The sequence below is a fragment of the Ambystoma mexicanum genome, chromosome 1p (assembly GCF_040938575.1).
Source record: "Ambystoma mexicanum isolate Mex_15411 chromosome 1p, UKY_AmexF1_1, whole genome shotgun sequence".
In the NCBI taxonomy this organism is placed as follows: domain Eukaryota; kingdom Metazoa; phylum Chordata; class Amphibia; order Caudata; family Ambystomatidae; genus Ambystoma; species Ambystoma mexicanum.
In genome coordinates, this window is record NC_090921.1 from 940,697,797 (window position 1) to 940,714,258 (window position 16,462).

The window sequence follows — 16,462 nt, forward strand, 5'->3', positions numbered from 1 at the left end:
CTAGGCCCGTTGGGCCTTTCAAGGTCGAAAGGGGTCTGTCAAAAGTTGACTTCGTCCGACGGAGGCTTGTCCTTTTCCTGGTTCTTCAATGCGTCGAGAGCATGGCGTCGGGTGTAAAAGGACAGAAAGATAAACTATCTTTAAACTTTGCAGAAGCAAATGGTGTTAGCACAAATTGAACTCTGCTTAATGCGACCGCTCATGATGGTGGAAAAAAACAATCTGAGGGACCTCGACGTGTGAAGGACCGTGGGTACAGTGGACGTCACCCTAGGGATAGTATTACTGGCACGCCCTGTCGACGTCTCTTTTTGAAAACAACAACTGTAATACTCCGCAGCTTCCACTAGATGTTGGCCTATGCATAGCATGTGATCTAAGCAGATTTCACAAGCCTCAGAATTATATATCATTTTTTCGCTGCTGCCTACATATGTAGTGGTAATTCTCCTGTGATGACACTTCCTGTGATGTCATCAAATGCAAATTAAGGGGTCCCGCACTTAATTTGCCGTACTTGGCCCCACAAATCCTAGGGCCGGCCCTACCGGTATTACCGCATACATGCACGTTACCGCACCAGCACACTCCAAGTTTGGTGGTGGGGTGGCCGGATTTCACTGCAGCTGCAAGCTGCTAGTAATTCCGTCACCTCCACCACCAAAAAATGCCAGTATTACTGGTGCCGTAATACCAGCTACTCCCCAATGGAGTCCATTGAATGGGGAATAACTACCCTTTTGACACTTGGAATCTGCTGGTAATTCCAGAAGACCAAGTGTCAGTAATGGTAGATCCGTTTGGTGGTATTTCGGAGGATTTAACACTGAAATACTGCCAAACCTGTAATAAGATCCATGTGTTCCTTTAACTGTATCTCTGGAGTAGGCTTAATGAACTACTGTCCTGTTTTCTTATTTGTATGTCTTGCATGCATACGTTGGTAAAATGTGCCTCTTTTAGCAGGTTGCTCAGGCACTTGACGTGTACGTCAGGTTTTGCAATCCAGAGTTGACTTTATGATGGACACCTAGGGCCGGATGATCCAACATTTGCACCTGTGACAAATAAAATGACCTAATGCATTCAGCGCCAGTTTTGATGACTTTGTAACGTGAAACGGAACAAACGGGTATCAGCGTGTCTAAAAGAGAGGCATTTTAAGATAGGGTCCATTTTGATAAGCACGGCTCCCGGATTAAAGAATATAAAATTAATTGTTCTTTAAAACCAGCTGAACTTGAGCTTTTAGAAACAGAAGCTTCACGCGAAAATTACGATCTCTCAGCGTCATCTATAAAGTTCTCTCAGCGTCATCTATAAAGTTGGGCTTTTATTTAGACTTCACCTGCTCATATTGCTGTGTTGATTAAAGCAAACACCTTTCATTCACACCTTATGAAAAATCAAGACGCATTTATCTCCCACCGGTTTTCAGGCGCTGGCTTAGGCCTTTGTTCTGCAACATCTGGATTCTGGAAACGTCCCCTCTCCAAGCTATTCCGAACTCGGTGGTGTTATGGTAATTTTCACATGCAGAAATATATCATCAGATGTTCCTAGCGTACAATAATTATTCCGTGGACTGATGAATCTGGGCCTTTGCAGTCCTAACTGGAATTGGGCTTAATTCGTTAATTAGATCACAAATTGGTTAGCCGTGTATGGAGATGAACCTCAGGTTATTCATGACGTTTGCCTGAAGTTTAGATAAATATTTGTGTGTGTAGGCTTTAAGCAAATGAAAGGCTGCACACACAATATGTGTGTTCCTTTAAAATGAACTGTTCTTAAGAGTATTCTCTCTTAAAATTTAAATCCCCTTTCTTCTTAGCACACAGAATGTATGAGTTCCTCTGCCATGAGCTGCTGCTCAGCATGCACTGAACATTACACAGCTGCCCATTATAAATGTAGCTGCCTACAAACACTGCATTGTTTTTTTTTTTTTAGAAATAGGACTAACATCATACTTATTTGCCCATACACCTCCTCAGATGAAAGAGGGAAACTGGCCTAACCTATGTGCCTGATAATCTCCCTCCAGGACTTTGATTGCTTCCCGGGAATCTACAAGCAGATTTGTGGGTAGGATGAGCCAGCCCTCTCTGTGGTGGTGTATTATTTGTAAGCAGTTTCTATGCTAAACGGCACTTTCACCTGTTTTGAGGAAGAGGGTGGGGGGGAGCCCTCATTGCGTTTGGGCCGTAGCAGAGAGCTCATTGGCAGTTTTACCCCCGGATGGTCTTCACATGCGTCTAGGTAGACTTTAGAGGCAAACGCCACCGCTCACATTGCTCCAACGTTTAGACTGGTAAGTGGTTAGTAGCACATGTAATTTAATGTGTTGAGTAGATTTACAGGTAGGTCTATACAAGGAAGAGTGAAACCTAACAAGAACCACCAAAAATCATTCCTAATAAACCCAGTAAGCCCACTTCATCTAAAGAAACATTTTATGCAGGAAACCCTCCAAGTTATATCTGGACAAATTGAAAAATTGGTATCACAACTGTTTGGCCCTGCGCAAAACCAGATCATGGGCCCTGTAGTTTAGAAACCTTGATGGGAGGGGTCTTGCGGATTGTTCAAGCTACAGGCAAGGATGATGCAGGTGATCTATGAGCCCTTTAGACTAGGAACTGAGGAGAGAAGGGAAGAGGCTCAAAACATTGTTCAGGAATGTCTCAATCAAGACTTGAATGCTGGAGATCTGAGCCAGTTCAGGCAGACCGAGGATGCAGATGTTGATCTCCTGCACCACCTACCTTCCGGGTCTTAATTCTTAGCTTTGCCTCCCTTCATATCTTGTATTAGTGGCTCCAGCCGAGCTCACTACACATGCTCTCTCTGTCTATCCTCAAGATGGCTTCACCTAATACCAGCCAAAAAAAATATTCTACTTTCCTTATCCAGCCTGGCTTGCAGGGGGTACACTTAAACCTATTTGTCAAGTTTGAGACTGCTAGATAAATTTTGGACAGATGATGAGACAATTTAGGAAATGATGCAGAATCCAGTACAAGGTACTGATAGACAGTGGGACTGGATGGGCCCACCCAAACACCTCAAAGGCCATAGCAGATGCTGAAAACTCTCCAGCTTTGGCTCAGCGGGAAAGCACTACAAAGGGTTGAGCAGAGCTTTAGGGATTTGCGGCTGGTTTCTTAGGAAACTCTAGGCGATCTGTTCTCTTGCCTACCTTTGCCATACAGCCATAAACGCGTACCAAATGTATCAAAGGCAGCCAGTGGTTGAGCCTGCACTGCCACACCCTGGTCGAGGCAACACAGCAAAAAGAACGATCCACTTGCAATGCGATGAGGAGCAGTGGACCTGGGAAGCATACATACCATGTCATCTCATTAGCCTCATGTCAGCCGGTAACATACACTTCCCCCCTGTCGCAGGATTAAAGGGTTGTAGCTTTACCCAATCACTTCTCACCAGAGCTATGGGTCACCTCTGAAACCATGCCAAGAGCGCTTGACCAATTGAGCAGTGAAGCACACAGCAGACCTGGCAGCTCCTGCAAATCTATTGGCAGAAACAGTGTAGTTAAGAGACACAAGTTAAGAGGGAACCGTGTAGTGACGAGGGATCAACCCTACTCTACCAGTACCAGGCAGTACAGGCACCTAACAAAGTGGTGTAGAACAGGAGCAACCATGCCGGGTTGGTTTCCAGCACCCAGCAGCTCCAGGATTGCCAGCAACCAAGATGGAAGCAGTGGCTCCAGAGACCCCAGGAAAGCATGATCTCAGGAGCACCAACATAGGGGTCAGGGCTGCCAACGTCTTTACTTCTCGGCAGCCACCCTCCCCCGCCCCCAGACTGAGCAAGTTTGCAGCAGAGAAGCATAGGCTGGAAGGGAGACAGAAGCTGAAAGTAGGATAGCAGGTCTGAGAGCACAACACTCAAGTAGCCATATTGGAGGCTGTCCCTCGCACCCCACACAATCGACTTTAAGCAAGGTGATGCGGATTACTATCTTGGGAGTGAAGTATTCACCCAGAATACATCAATAATGATGCTATTGATTGCTGTTCTGCAAGTGAAATGTCATCAGTGGAAAGTGTTTAGAAATTGCAAAATCTTTTAAAGCAAAGTGATATAGATTGATGAAAATTGATCACCCATGAGCAATTTTAACCACTTGTAAAAGCCTGGCTCAATTGTTTAAAGAGAAGATGTGTCTTTTGTGTTAGGAGCCCAAAGAGTGACTAAGCGTGGATTGTCACTGCTACGCACTGAAGCCATCTGTTGTCAGCCCGAATTTGTAGCACACGTGCACATAGCTCTCAAGTTCCTACTTGGGTGAGTAGCCTAATTCGTCCTTTTTTAAACTGCTACATTATGGTACTTGTAGTTTGATTGCCCGATCATAAAGGCAGGTCTAGCAGAATTAAAAAACAATAAAATAAATAAACTGGGTAATGAGCTACTGGATACTAACATGGCGCAGCTTAAGAGCTCCAACCTATGCACTACCCGTCTCTCCTGATAGCCCTCTCCACATACGCTGTGATGAGTTCTTTTTCTATACAAATATGGAGACATTTGATACATCTTTCACTTTCTGAGCAGTTACCAATTGTAATGTATAAAGAATGGTCGCGAATGTATTGCATTTGATTTCTTCCAATTCCATTTTATATGATCACACTGGCTTCTGAGAAGTATCAGCCTGCATAACATTGTTGAATAAGCATTATACTTCCCTCTCGTGGCCTAGCTTGGCCACTAAACACTTTTCAACGAAACTATACCACACTTACACTTGCAGAATATCACATGTATGCATATATTTAAAATGTCTATGCCGAACATAGGCACAGACTTATTTCTGTGCCCTTCAGTTGAGAGTGATTGTTCGAGAGCTAGAGTGTAAATGAGGGGATGATCAGAGCAGGGAAGAGGGTTGTATAAAGTCGGAGACCATTGCGGCTGCAAGAGGAGATGATATTGAAGATAACCTGGCAATCCTCAATGTAGCAGTGGAAGCCGAGGCAATTGGGGTGGATGGCTGCCCTTGAGCACAGTGGAGAAGCAAACATGCAACCCCCCCCCCCAACCTTCTTGTCAGATACCCTGAAAAAGTGAAGCAATCAGAGATGCAAGTTATCATCTGCCATTGTGTGTCCAGGAAGCAACACTCCATGTACTGGCCCTGCTCTGCAGAAGGGTCGCTCCTCTCATACAGCTCATTTAACATGCACGCCTCTTAACATGTAATGACCACTGTATGTAAACAATTGTAGTGCAGCACTTTACACAAAAAGATGACATTTCCACAATATATTACATGTTAAAGAAGAAGCACATCATTTTACCTTCGATACAAATTTTCTACAAAGATGTATTTGGCACTGAGAATTGACCTCTCCATCATTCTAACTGGAAAAATCTGAAAAGCAATAAACAGATTTAGGTTTCTTAAGGATAGCTCACCTCTCAATAACACATTCCTAAACTGGGCCCACATCAGTGTGATCAGTGATGGCTTAGACAGCAAAAAACATTGAGAGGACACAATGTTTTTTTCTCCCACTATCCAGCATATTCTAGGACTTGAGTTTGCATGGATAATTCTATTAGTCAAGCCCGAGAATATGTTGTGAGGGTACCTGGTCACTTGCACCGGCACTTGTAAACGCCTTAGAACAGAAAAAGCTTTAAGATCTGAAGACATCCTGAACCAAACCTTCACGATTGTGAGATGTATTTTAGGGTAAACTGAACCAAATTTTCAATTTTTAATCAGTGGTGCCAGCATGTCAGACTGACTTCGTCCTAGAGTGGAACTGTGCATGCATGCTAAAAACAACGCATTTTGTTTGAACCCGGATATGAAAGATTAAAATTTCCTGAAATTGAGAATTATTGCTATTTGTACTACTCTTTGAATATCATCAAATGAGTTCCTGAGCGTAGGAACATGGGCACATTCCCAAGGCCCCTTATAACCTGTGAAGACGAAGAGTCAATAGATGATGCAAAACCAATGACAAAAAAAATCACTGTACACTTTATTTTGGATGTGAAAGAGATTAAGGTTGGCTGTGCCAATGGTGATGGAGTTAGGGACAGCAAATAAGTGCCCTGGCATCCCACAGGCTCTCAACTTCGCTTATGACCATGGTCTGCAGTTCTTCCCTGTCTCCCTTACTTCCAGACTGGCTCCTTAGGGTGGCTCGAACAGTCACTCCGTCTCTGGATTTTTACAGCATCCAAGAAACTTCTTTACTGGCTCTGTGTCTTTCCTTGACACCTCCGAGGCCTTCTTGGCGTTACATTGGTCTCTGCTGTTAGGAAAGATTTCTCTTTATTGCACCTTTCCTTCCATCTTTATGGACCCCCAAGCCTTTATATTTTTGCTGACCTGCTCTTTTTGCAGTACTGCACTAGCTTTTGCTTATATGCTATGGGGAAACTGACACACCCTTCAGGCTGTCAGTACTGGCAACAATGTTTGCCAGTACTGACAGTCTGAAGGACGTGTCAGTTTCCCCATAACATATGAGCAAAAGCTTCCCTTAGTCTTGCGACTTTGTTACTACGTTTAGTAACTTGTTATCACGTGTGGTAACTTTTTATCCTTGTACAGTGCATCTTACAATGCAGTACAATGGGGTACACTTTGTTTTGCCCTAGACTAACACTCAGAGGATTTCTGGTTACTCTAAGTGTGCTAAAATAAGCTGGTGGCAGCAGAGAGTTTTTCCCATTTTTGGGTACTTTTCATTTCAGCCTTACCGCGTTTACTGCGTTTGGCAACTAACTGTGGCTAGTGTCCAAACGTGGCCATGCCACATGATAGGATATGATTGGTTATTTAACGCGCTTAATACCCAGAGGTTTCCAAGCGCTGACCCAGGGATAGAACCTGTGTTGCTTTGTGTCGTCCTGCTTCCAAGACGAGCGCGTTGCCCCCGAGCTATCCTCCTGCGAATATGGTTTTCACTTGCCCTTTGGCCATCTTGTTCTTTTGCCTTCTTCCTGGCCTGTGAGGCCATGAACATCATTATAAGCACTTCCAGTGACCCTGAAAGCAGAAGCATTTAGCAGACTACTGGAGGGCTGTGTGCGTTTGATGGCAGGATGTGGGTTGGGATTGTCTGGTCCCAATACACAAACTTGTGTCAGTATGTCAGAGTCATATGCAGGAGTGTTCCCGCCAGTGGTCCTGATTGGAACCCTGGAAGGGTGTGTGTGGGCTACTTCTGTCATTGGCTAGTGAGGGCAGCTGCTCTTACCTGGCTTTTAGGATAAGAAGGGGACCCCTGCACCTACTAATTGGAGATCCTGGAGAAACCTGAAGGAGCCAAGACTTCTATCCAGCTGGGAGACCTGCGAAGAAACCTGAGACCCGTCAGAAGGGGGCCTGGCTACCAACTTCTGCTGCTGTTCTGGAGGAGCCCTGTCTTGCTAAAGATCTTTAGCAGATCGTTAGCAGTCCTGCAAAGGATCTGCGACCCTGGGAGTGGAGGGAGCATCCACTCCCGACGTCTCCTCGGTACCCTGCAAAGAAGAGCCTTCGTAAGTGTGCCGGGTTCGTCCTGTGGCTGACCAGCTCAGAGTTTGGGCTACCGTGCTACTGACGTCACAGTTCCGAGTTTTGACCTGGAACTTTGGGGACATTTCGGCATCCTATCACCAAGGGGACCTGATATAGGAGGGGAAAGTCTGACCGCAGCAGTTGAGTCCCTTTTCGTCGCCATGCTGCAGTGACCACCGTCCGAAATCACTTACCTGATCAGAGTCCAGTCCTGAGAGAGTCCTGCATCGAGTTTTGCAGCATTCTTAATTCGAGAGTCCTTGCACCAGTGAAAGACACCAACCGGAGATCAGATAGGACCTGCAAAGCGAGGAATGCGACTAACGGCGGGAGAAGCAACCTGGGACCATCATCCTTTGTCCTGCCAAGTCTTGGGAAAAATCGGAGTACGGGGGATACGTTAAAGTGGTTCTTACCTACCCCTAATCTCCCATTATAAGTCTATGGGCTTATAATAAACTTTATTCTTACAATATTGGCTTTGCCATTGCTTGCTCGTGCAATACTTCTGAAAGTCGGGGCTACTTCTGTGTTAGCTAGTTTAACTTGTACTCTGACAATTAGAAACCTTCACTGGACCTCAGAGACCCTACCTGCATTTTTACCTGCCTTGCAGAATCTGTGGAACTTTACCTGAACTATTGGGCAAATGGCCCCAAACAACTTAGGGCTGGACCTAATAAGTTAGGGATCATTCTCTGTGGCCCTAAAGTGCATAATATAACCTTACCTTTCCAGGAGTTTGTGATGTATATTATGCCCTCTGATAAGTGAATGTATATATGAATCTATTTTTCTAATGTTTTGTGATAATTCTACCTGCCAGAGGTCATTTATCTATGCTGTTTGGCCAATAAATGATAATTGTATTTTTAATACGTCCTGTATAAGTGTAATCTGTGATGCCCATTGTGTGAACTCCTTGTGGACACTGTACAAGCTCACCACCTCTGAAGAACTTAGCCTAGACCACCTGTCGCTGCTTCCTGAACTGGTTTGGCTACAACTCCCCAGAGTTGTCCCTGTCACAGTATAGGTTGGCCTTCTATACATCCATCCACCAGGCCAGAGTATAGAAAATCATCCCTAACATCTGCTACCACATACCTCTACCCAGGTACCTGTATGTTTGTTTGTTTATTTATTTGTATGGCGCACCTTACCCAGGGGCAACAGGGCGCAGGCAAAAGATAATTCGAGGCTTACAATGTTACAGAAATATACAGTTGAAGTAAAATTAAAGATATTCAAGAATTACAGGAATAAGAAATATACAAATCTTCATACATACAAAAATATCAATATCTATACAGGAGAGAAATATACAGATGTGTACAGGGGCTGTTAGAGGCGAGGGCAAGGCCGCAACAAAGAGTATCAATATCTATACATAGGTATAGAATGTGCAACTAAATGCAGGGGTTGTTGGAGTTCAGGTGACTGATGAGGTGCCTTCTAAAGTGCAAATATGGTTGATCAGCTCTCAGGTTGTGTGGCAAAGAGTTCCAAAGTGTGGCAGCTTTCACCGGGAAACTGTTGCCACCAATGGTGGAGAGTTTGAATCTGGGAATTATCAGACAGTTGGAATTGATAGTTCGTTTGTCTGATGGAAGACTTTCTCTTTACCTTATCCATCAGATAACTAGGGGCGGCATTGTTGAGGGCTTTATGGGTTAGGGAGGCCAACTTTAGTTTGATTTTGTTGTCTGTGGAGAGCCATTTGTGTTGGCGTCTGGTAGTGGAGATATGATCTCTCTTATTAATGCCGAGGGCAGCTCTCAAGGCATTATTTTGTAGGATTTGTAGCCTATGGGTAATAGCTTTGTTAGCACCGCTATAAAGGGCATTACAATAATCAAGCCTAGATAGTATGAGTGCTCTTGCCAGGATCATACAGCTGTCATTGGATAGGAATGGTCTGCCTGCTCTTATTAATTTGCAAGTATACGCAGTGGTAGATGCTAGTGAGTTGACCTGTTTAGTGAATGACATAGTGGCATCCAGATAAAAGCCGAGGGTTTTTACTTCCCTGGATACTTTGATAAAGTTACCATCTATGTTAAATTCGGCATATTCAAGGCCTAGTTTGTTGATATTAGCGGGGGTACCCAAGATGATGAGCTCTGTCTTGTCATCATTCAGGCATAGACCATGAGATGCCATCCATGCCTGAATGATGAGATATACCCTATTCACCAACTCTCTGTCCTTACTGTGATCCCCTGAAAGTGGGAGGAGAATCTGAGTGTCATCTGCATAGTTAGTGTAGGTGACACCCAGATGGTCCAGATCGTCGAACAGAGGTTTGGTGAAGATGTTGTATAGTGTGGGGGAGACGCATGAGCCCTGCGGGACTCCGCAGGTAATAGGAGAGGGGTCTGCTGCTGCTGAAGGGGAGAAGACTTATTGTTCTCTCACTCAGAAAAGATTCAATCCATCTGATAGCTTCTGGGGAGAAATGAGCAGCTGAATCAAGGTGTCTGAAGAGGACCTTGTGGTCGACAAGGTCGAATGCCGCGGAGAGGTCGAGTAGGAGGAGGAGTGCTGTCTTACCCTTGTCCCTCAGATCATCAATTTGGGTTTTCAGATCAATGAGGGCTGTTTCCGTGCCGTGTAATGGGCGGAAACCTGACTGTCTGGAGCCTAGTAATTTGTGTAGTTCTAGGTATTTTTGAATCTGGACATAGGCCACTTTATCCAAGATTTTCAGTAGGAAGGGTACCGTGGTGATGGGTCGGTAGTTGGTGGGGATGAGAGGATCAAGCGTCTGCTTTTTGAGGAGGGGGAGCACCCAGGATTGTTTTAAGTTGGAAGGGATACTGCCTGAGGAAAAAGAGGCGTTTATGAGTTTGGAGATAAAGGGCGACAGGTCTCTGGCTGCGTCCTTGATTATGTGTGCAGGGCAGATGTCGCCTTTACAGTTTGAGGGTTTAAGAGAAAGAACGATTTTCTCAACCTCCAGGGTAGTGGTTTTAGAGAAGGTGAATGAGTTAGTGTGTGTGCTTGGTAAGACATTAGGCGGAGATGTGGGAGAGTTAGTGAGGTGTAAGGAGTCTTTTTTTAGTTGAATTTTGTTTTGTAGGGTGTTTATTTTATTTGCTAGTGCCTGTTGGATGTCTGTGCACCAAGTCTGGTCCTTGGTGCAGGTGTCGGGTGTGGCAATGGGTGACTCAAGTTCCTTCAGTATGGAGAAGAGCTCCTTCATACTTGAGTTGGAGTTGGCAATGCGGTTGTTATAGGAATTCCGTTTAGCTAAGCAGATTTCAGCTTTGTAATGACGAGAAATCGTGTCAAGGATGGCTTTCTTTTCACTGGAGGGGCATAGTTTCCAATCAGCTTCACTTTTTCGCTTTTTTAGGCGGAGGGCTTTGAGTTCAGGTGTGTACCATTTATTTAAATGGGTTTTAGGCTTGCTGGTGCGAAGTTTAAGTGGGGCAATTTTGTCCATGGTAGTTAACATGATTTTATTATATTCGTGAACTAGTGTGTTGGGATCTAGATTGTCTGGCAATGCGTTTAGCGTTGGAAGGATGGCTGTGATGATTTTTTCTACTGATATATTTTTCTTGTTTCTTGGGAGGCAGGGTGGTGCCAGTGACACGGTTGTGGTAGGTGGTCTGGAGGTCAGTAGGTTAAATGAGACCAGCGAGTGGTCAGTCCAAGGTAGTGGTGTGGTGGAGGAGATAACCGCTGAGCAGTTAGCATCAGCAACCCAGTCTAGGGTTCTTCCCTTCAGGTGGGTGGGTAGGTTAACTTTTTGTGAGAGTCCGAGTGATGAGATCGTATTGGCTATGGTAGAGGCATGTATGTCTGCTGGGTCGTTAAACCCTAGGTTAAGGTCACCTAGTAGCAGTAGTTGTGAGGTGGTTTTCGCATTGTTGGAAATTAGGTTATGCAAATCTTCCTCGAAGGTCCCGAGCGGACCTGGTGGTCTGTAGATCAGGTGGATGGTGAGGGATTGGGTGCTGTTTATAGGGAGTTTGGCAGTGAGGGATTCGCACGATTGCAGAGTTTGGGGCGGGGCTAGTCTGAGAGCTAAACTTTCTTTGGATATGATGGCGATGCCACCGCCCCGGTTGCCCACCCGGTCCTGCCTGGATATGGTATAGCCATCTGGGATGGCCAACATTAGAGACGGGCCTGCTGCATTGTGGAGCCAGGTCTTCTGGTTCTTTTGGTGGGGTTCAGACATTGGCAAGGCACAACTTGTTAGTACACCACTGTGTACTTCTGGCTTTCTCCTCCAGTTTGGTTTTAATTTTGGGTTGAACAAATGTTCCCTCACTGAGATTCTGATCCATGGCTCTTGTTAAGGTCCCTCCTTTTTCACATTAGGAGCATCTTTCTGGCCCACGTTTTAAGGCTGCTACTCTCCACTTCCCAGCATGTGTTCACCTTTCTTCCTACTGGTCACCACTACTCTCTGCGGTTGGTCTGTCCTCAACTTTATCTACATTTCTTCTTTCTTCCACTCCTGTTTCATGGTCTACTCTGCTCTCTCCCCCTCTATCCATTTTTCACTTCTTCCCCCTCCTCGCCTTCTCTCCTCCTCCTCCTCCTCTCAGTCTCCTCTTCCATTCCCAAACTTTTCCTCACTGTGCTTCAACCTTTCCCCTTCGCTCTCCTTCTCCATTCCTTCTGCTTGCCTCTCTGTGCTCTCTAAATGTACTGCAACTTCCATACCTCCCTCTGGGTGAGCCCTCTGTTAATATTGTAGGACATGTTCAATGAATTACAAATGGCATGCAGGTGACCACCAACGTTTGCATGTACATGCCGATGTGTCCCCTGCATGAAAATGCACTGACAAGATGGAGGTGGCGAGCACGGCAGCACTCTCATTTCTTCTCTGTGCCCCTCCGCTACCTTGTGAGTGCTTGAAAATGGGCCAAAGTGGGAAATGGACGTGTAAGAGCATTACGCCTTGCTTTTAAAACTCCATTTCCTGCTGTGCCCCATTTAAACCCAGTGCGAGAGAGAGCAATGGAGAAAGTGAAAGGGAAAGAGAGAAAAAAGAGAGAGAGAGAGAGGGAGGGGGGGAAGGGGAGAGACTACAGGTTCCCCAGATGATTTTACTATCGTTGCTGCCCTCTGCGTAACTAAACCATGAAAAGGATATCCAGCAGCTTTGAGTCAAGAAGCATCTTCCCTATGGCAGCAAGACTCCTGGATGATGCTACACAGGTATGGCACCATTTAACTCTCCTCTCATTATAAGCTACTTAATCTTTACTCATACTCAAGAAAGTGACTCACGGTTCCCCATCTCCTGCTAATTACCATCCCATTTCTCTCCTTCCTTTTATTTCCAAGCTTCTCGAACATGTCGTCTACACTCAGGTCTCTCCTCACCTTAATCTACATTCTCTACGTCCGTTACAATCTGTTTTCTGTCCCTCTTATTCAAACAAATCTGCTCCTGTTGATGTCTCTAATGCCTTACCCACCACCTTAAACACTCCTCCATTATCATTCTTCTGGATCTATGTGTAACTTTTGTCAAGGTGGCCCATCTTACCCTTCTTTCTGCTCTTGGTGCTCTAGGCATTTCTTGTTTCAGTCTCTGGTGCTTTCACTCCCATCTTTCTGGTCATTCCTTCTCTGTCTCTTTGGCTTGCCAAACTGCCTGTACCCAACCCCTCTCATTTTCTCTCTATCATATTGCTCTATCTCACCTTGTTTGTTCCCTAAATCTATTCTGTCACTTTTAGGCCAATGATTCTCAAATCTTCCTATCTTTCGCTTCTTTCACTGACTACTACTGCTTCACCTTAACCAAACTAAAAAGGAAGTACCCCATACCAATACCACTGCTAATGTACGTTTGAATCAAGAAGGTGTGATCTCTTCCCTATTCCATCTGAACAGGGGAGTCAAGCAAGGTTGTGTGCTGGCTCCCCTGCTATTTAATTTATACTCGTCGGACTTACCAGCTTGTCTACACGCACATTCTAATTGTCCTCCCAGGGTGGGGGGGGGGTTTGGCACCAAGATCGCTTCGCTGTTGTATTCTGACGATTTGGTCATCCTTGATAGAACTTATTCTGGTATGAGAAACATGATACATGAATTGCAGGCTTACAGCTCTGAAAAAGACTTGATCATACATTTAGATAAAACCAAAGTGATGTTGGTTGTCTGTCGTAAGATAGAGTTATGATGACCACTACACAGGGCAACATTGATTAATCTTACAGTTATGTTTACTTGGGGCTTGAGCTCTCTTCTACTGGTGATTACACCTTAATAATAGAAGCCAAAATCAGAAAGGAAAAACATTTGGCAGGTATAATATACAGATTGGCTACCCAGAGTGCGAGTTTTACTGTTAAATGTGTTCTAACACTTTACAGCCAATGTTTTAGTCCGGCAGTCCTGTATAGGTTACATTCTCTTACTATGAAAAATCTGCTGTGGATAAAACAGACTAGAAGCGCACTTCTGGCAGAGGATTTTTCAACTACCCCAATCTGTACCTATGGAACACTTGCGCTTGGAATTGGATATCATTTCTCTTCGGTGGATGGTCCTAAGGAAGCGTGGTGTCTTTTATATTAAATCCAGGGTCTCCCCCAAATGTCTGATACTTACTTTGTTGGGTAAAAGCGATGGAGGGGTGTGAGTATGAGGAGTTAATGCATGAGCTATTTAAGATCATTGATTGGGGACCTATGTTTATTTTATTTATTTGCATTTTTAAAGCGCTCACACAGCCCGAGGGCATCGAGGCGCTGTTACAGGAACTGCTTTTTTTTTTTAGTTTGCGTAATAGGTTTTTTTTGTTGTTGCGTTTAGCTTGGAATCCTCTACTGGTAGTCTGATTGCTGACTTTTTAGTGGGATTGTAATTGTAATTTTGAGCACCTGTATAAACAAAAAAAATATAAATTGGCTGCAGCAGCAACTTATAAATATTTGCTTCATCAGTCCTACATGCTGCTCTGTCCCCATTCTGCTGTTCGTCGTTTTCTTCTCTTGCTTCATATAAATCAGCTACCACTTCTTCCCACTGTGGGACCACTGCTTAAACTCCCACTTCAAGATATGCTTGAAACTACTACGCATGCCCTTACTAAATGTGTTTCTTTAGGTCCTGTCTATATCAAGCAGTTAGGGCCGTTTGTCCATAACTGTGATTCGATAAACATGTCCTTTTTAGCATACTGCTTAAATTCTGACTCTATGTCTGTACAACTGGCCTTTTATCGGGTGTGGCTCAAAGTAAAACAGATATTGAAATGTTACTACATGCCTAGTTATATGAACGTAATATTTTATGTTTCTATGTTATTTATTGAATTTTTGTGAATATTTTATATGTGGATTATTTATAGATCTGTTCATAATTGTGAAAGGTTCTTGTGAGCAGAACACAAAGATTATTAAAGGAAGTACTCTTCTTCACAGCCTCTCTTACGTCGCCTCTTCCTGGCCTACTCTTAAAACCTTCCCCCTCCTTCCCCTTTTCCATGTCTGCTTGTAATTTAGTTGTTATTTTTGATTCTTCCCTCTCCTTTACACATATTTCAACATATCCCGTACCGGATGTTTTCATCCCTATAATATCTGTTGCGCTTGTGCTTTCCTTTCTTTTTACGCTGCTAAACATCTCCTCACCTCCCTAATTGTTTTCTTCCTCGACTATTGCACTGCTCTTCCAACTGGCCTTCCTGCCTGCCATCTCGCTCCTCTTCGTTCTTCTATAACGCCTTTATACGCTTTTTTTCCTTACCCCCTTGTGTCTCAGTTTCTGCCTCGCTTGCCTCACATTCCTTCCTCTCTCGACTCCCGTATTCTTCCTCACTTCCTTTGTATTGTGTTTAAGTGTCTCCTCCCCGTTCTCTCTGCTCTGAATCCTTATGTCTACTCCTAGTTCCAAACTCCCTTGGAGACCCTCTCGTTTCCGCTTTCTGTCTGCTTGCCCGAAAACCATGAAACTCTCTTCTCCACACTATCCATTCTTCCTCCTATCTTTACATCTGCTTAAAAACCCATTTACTATCATGAAATTAACACTATTTATTCTGCTGTTTTAAATGATCGCATTCTCCAATTAATGGTACTGTTTTTTTTTATTGTTGTACACTGCTTTGAAAAAAGTGCTTTATAAGTTCTAATAAATACCAAAATGCCAAATCTATTCACTTTTAGGATGCATGACTGGCTCCCTTCTCTCCCGGAGGGCCTGAATTGCGAATCTCTTCCGCCTATTAGGCTTAGGGCTTTATTTTGCTTTTATTCCAGACTTCCAGAGATGCTTATAGGCAGTTTGCTCAGTCTCTGAAAAAAGAACTTTTGAGTGTGGCTCTGAAGATTTAACGGTGAATCCCTAACTGATTGCAAATCATATATTCTGGATCAAATGAGGATTTCAGGGGGCTTTCAGGTCCATAGCACATTTAATGATCACCTCTATGACCTACGCCCCCCTCCAGTGCTTTCTCCTCCTAAACCGGTTTCCTCAATAGAAACAAAAAGAGGAATTAGCCAACATCTCTATGGGACATATTTGTACAACCTAACATTCCACTCCTGGCCTTAACATCCATAAATGTGCTTACATGCATCATCTTACATTCTAAAGTGCCCAACCCGATCGGAATTGCCCAGCAAATCTGCACTGAAATAACGGATCCCCCTATAAGTGAACAAGCCAGACTCAGCACATCCACTTCTACAACTACAATCAACTACTATCCGGAACCCAACTATTCTGATTGGAATGACCAAGATTTAAAGGCGCTGATCTACCAATGAATGTCTCGCCCTCTGACCAAGTATATCCTCATTGTCTCCCTAGAAAAAGTCTTGCTACTGAAAATACCTTTTAGGACCAACCTTAATGACCTGATGCATTTGTGTGCATTTCTGTATGAGGGTTCCAAAACATTTTCTTATTTTGTCG

At 44.2% G+C, this 16,462-nt stretch overlaps 1 protein-coding gene across 3 annotated transcripts in view; it reads right to left on the minus strand.

Moving 5' to 3' along the window:
• TK2 (thymidine kinase 2) overlaps positions 1–16,462 on the minus strand; it is a 977,831-nt gene that overhangs the window by 663,881 nt on the left and 297,488 nt on the right. For all 3 annotated transcript variants that reach the window (XM_069653082.1, XM_069653073.1, XM_069653092.1), the window contains one exon: positions 5,334–5,407. In XM_069653082.1, coding sequence (XP_069509183.1) covers positions 5,334–5,407 — 74 coding nt within the window. The remainder of the gene's footprint in view (positions 1–5,333; positions 5,408–16,462) is intronic.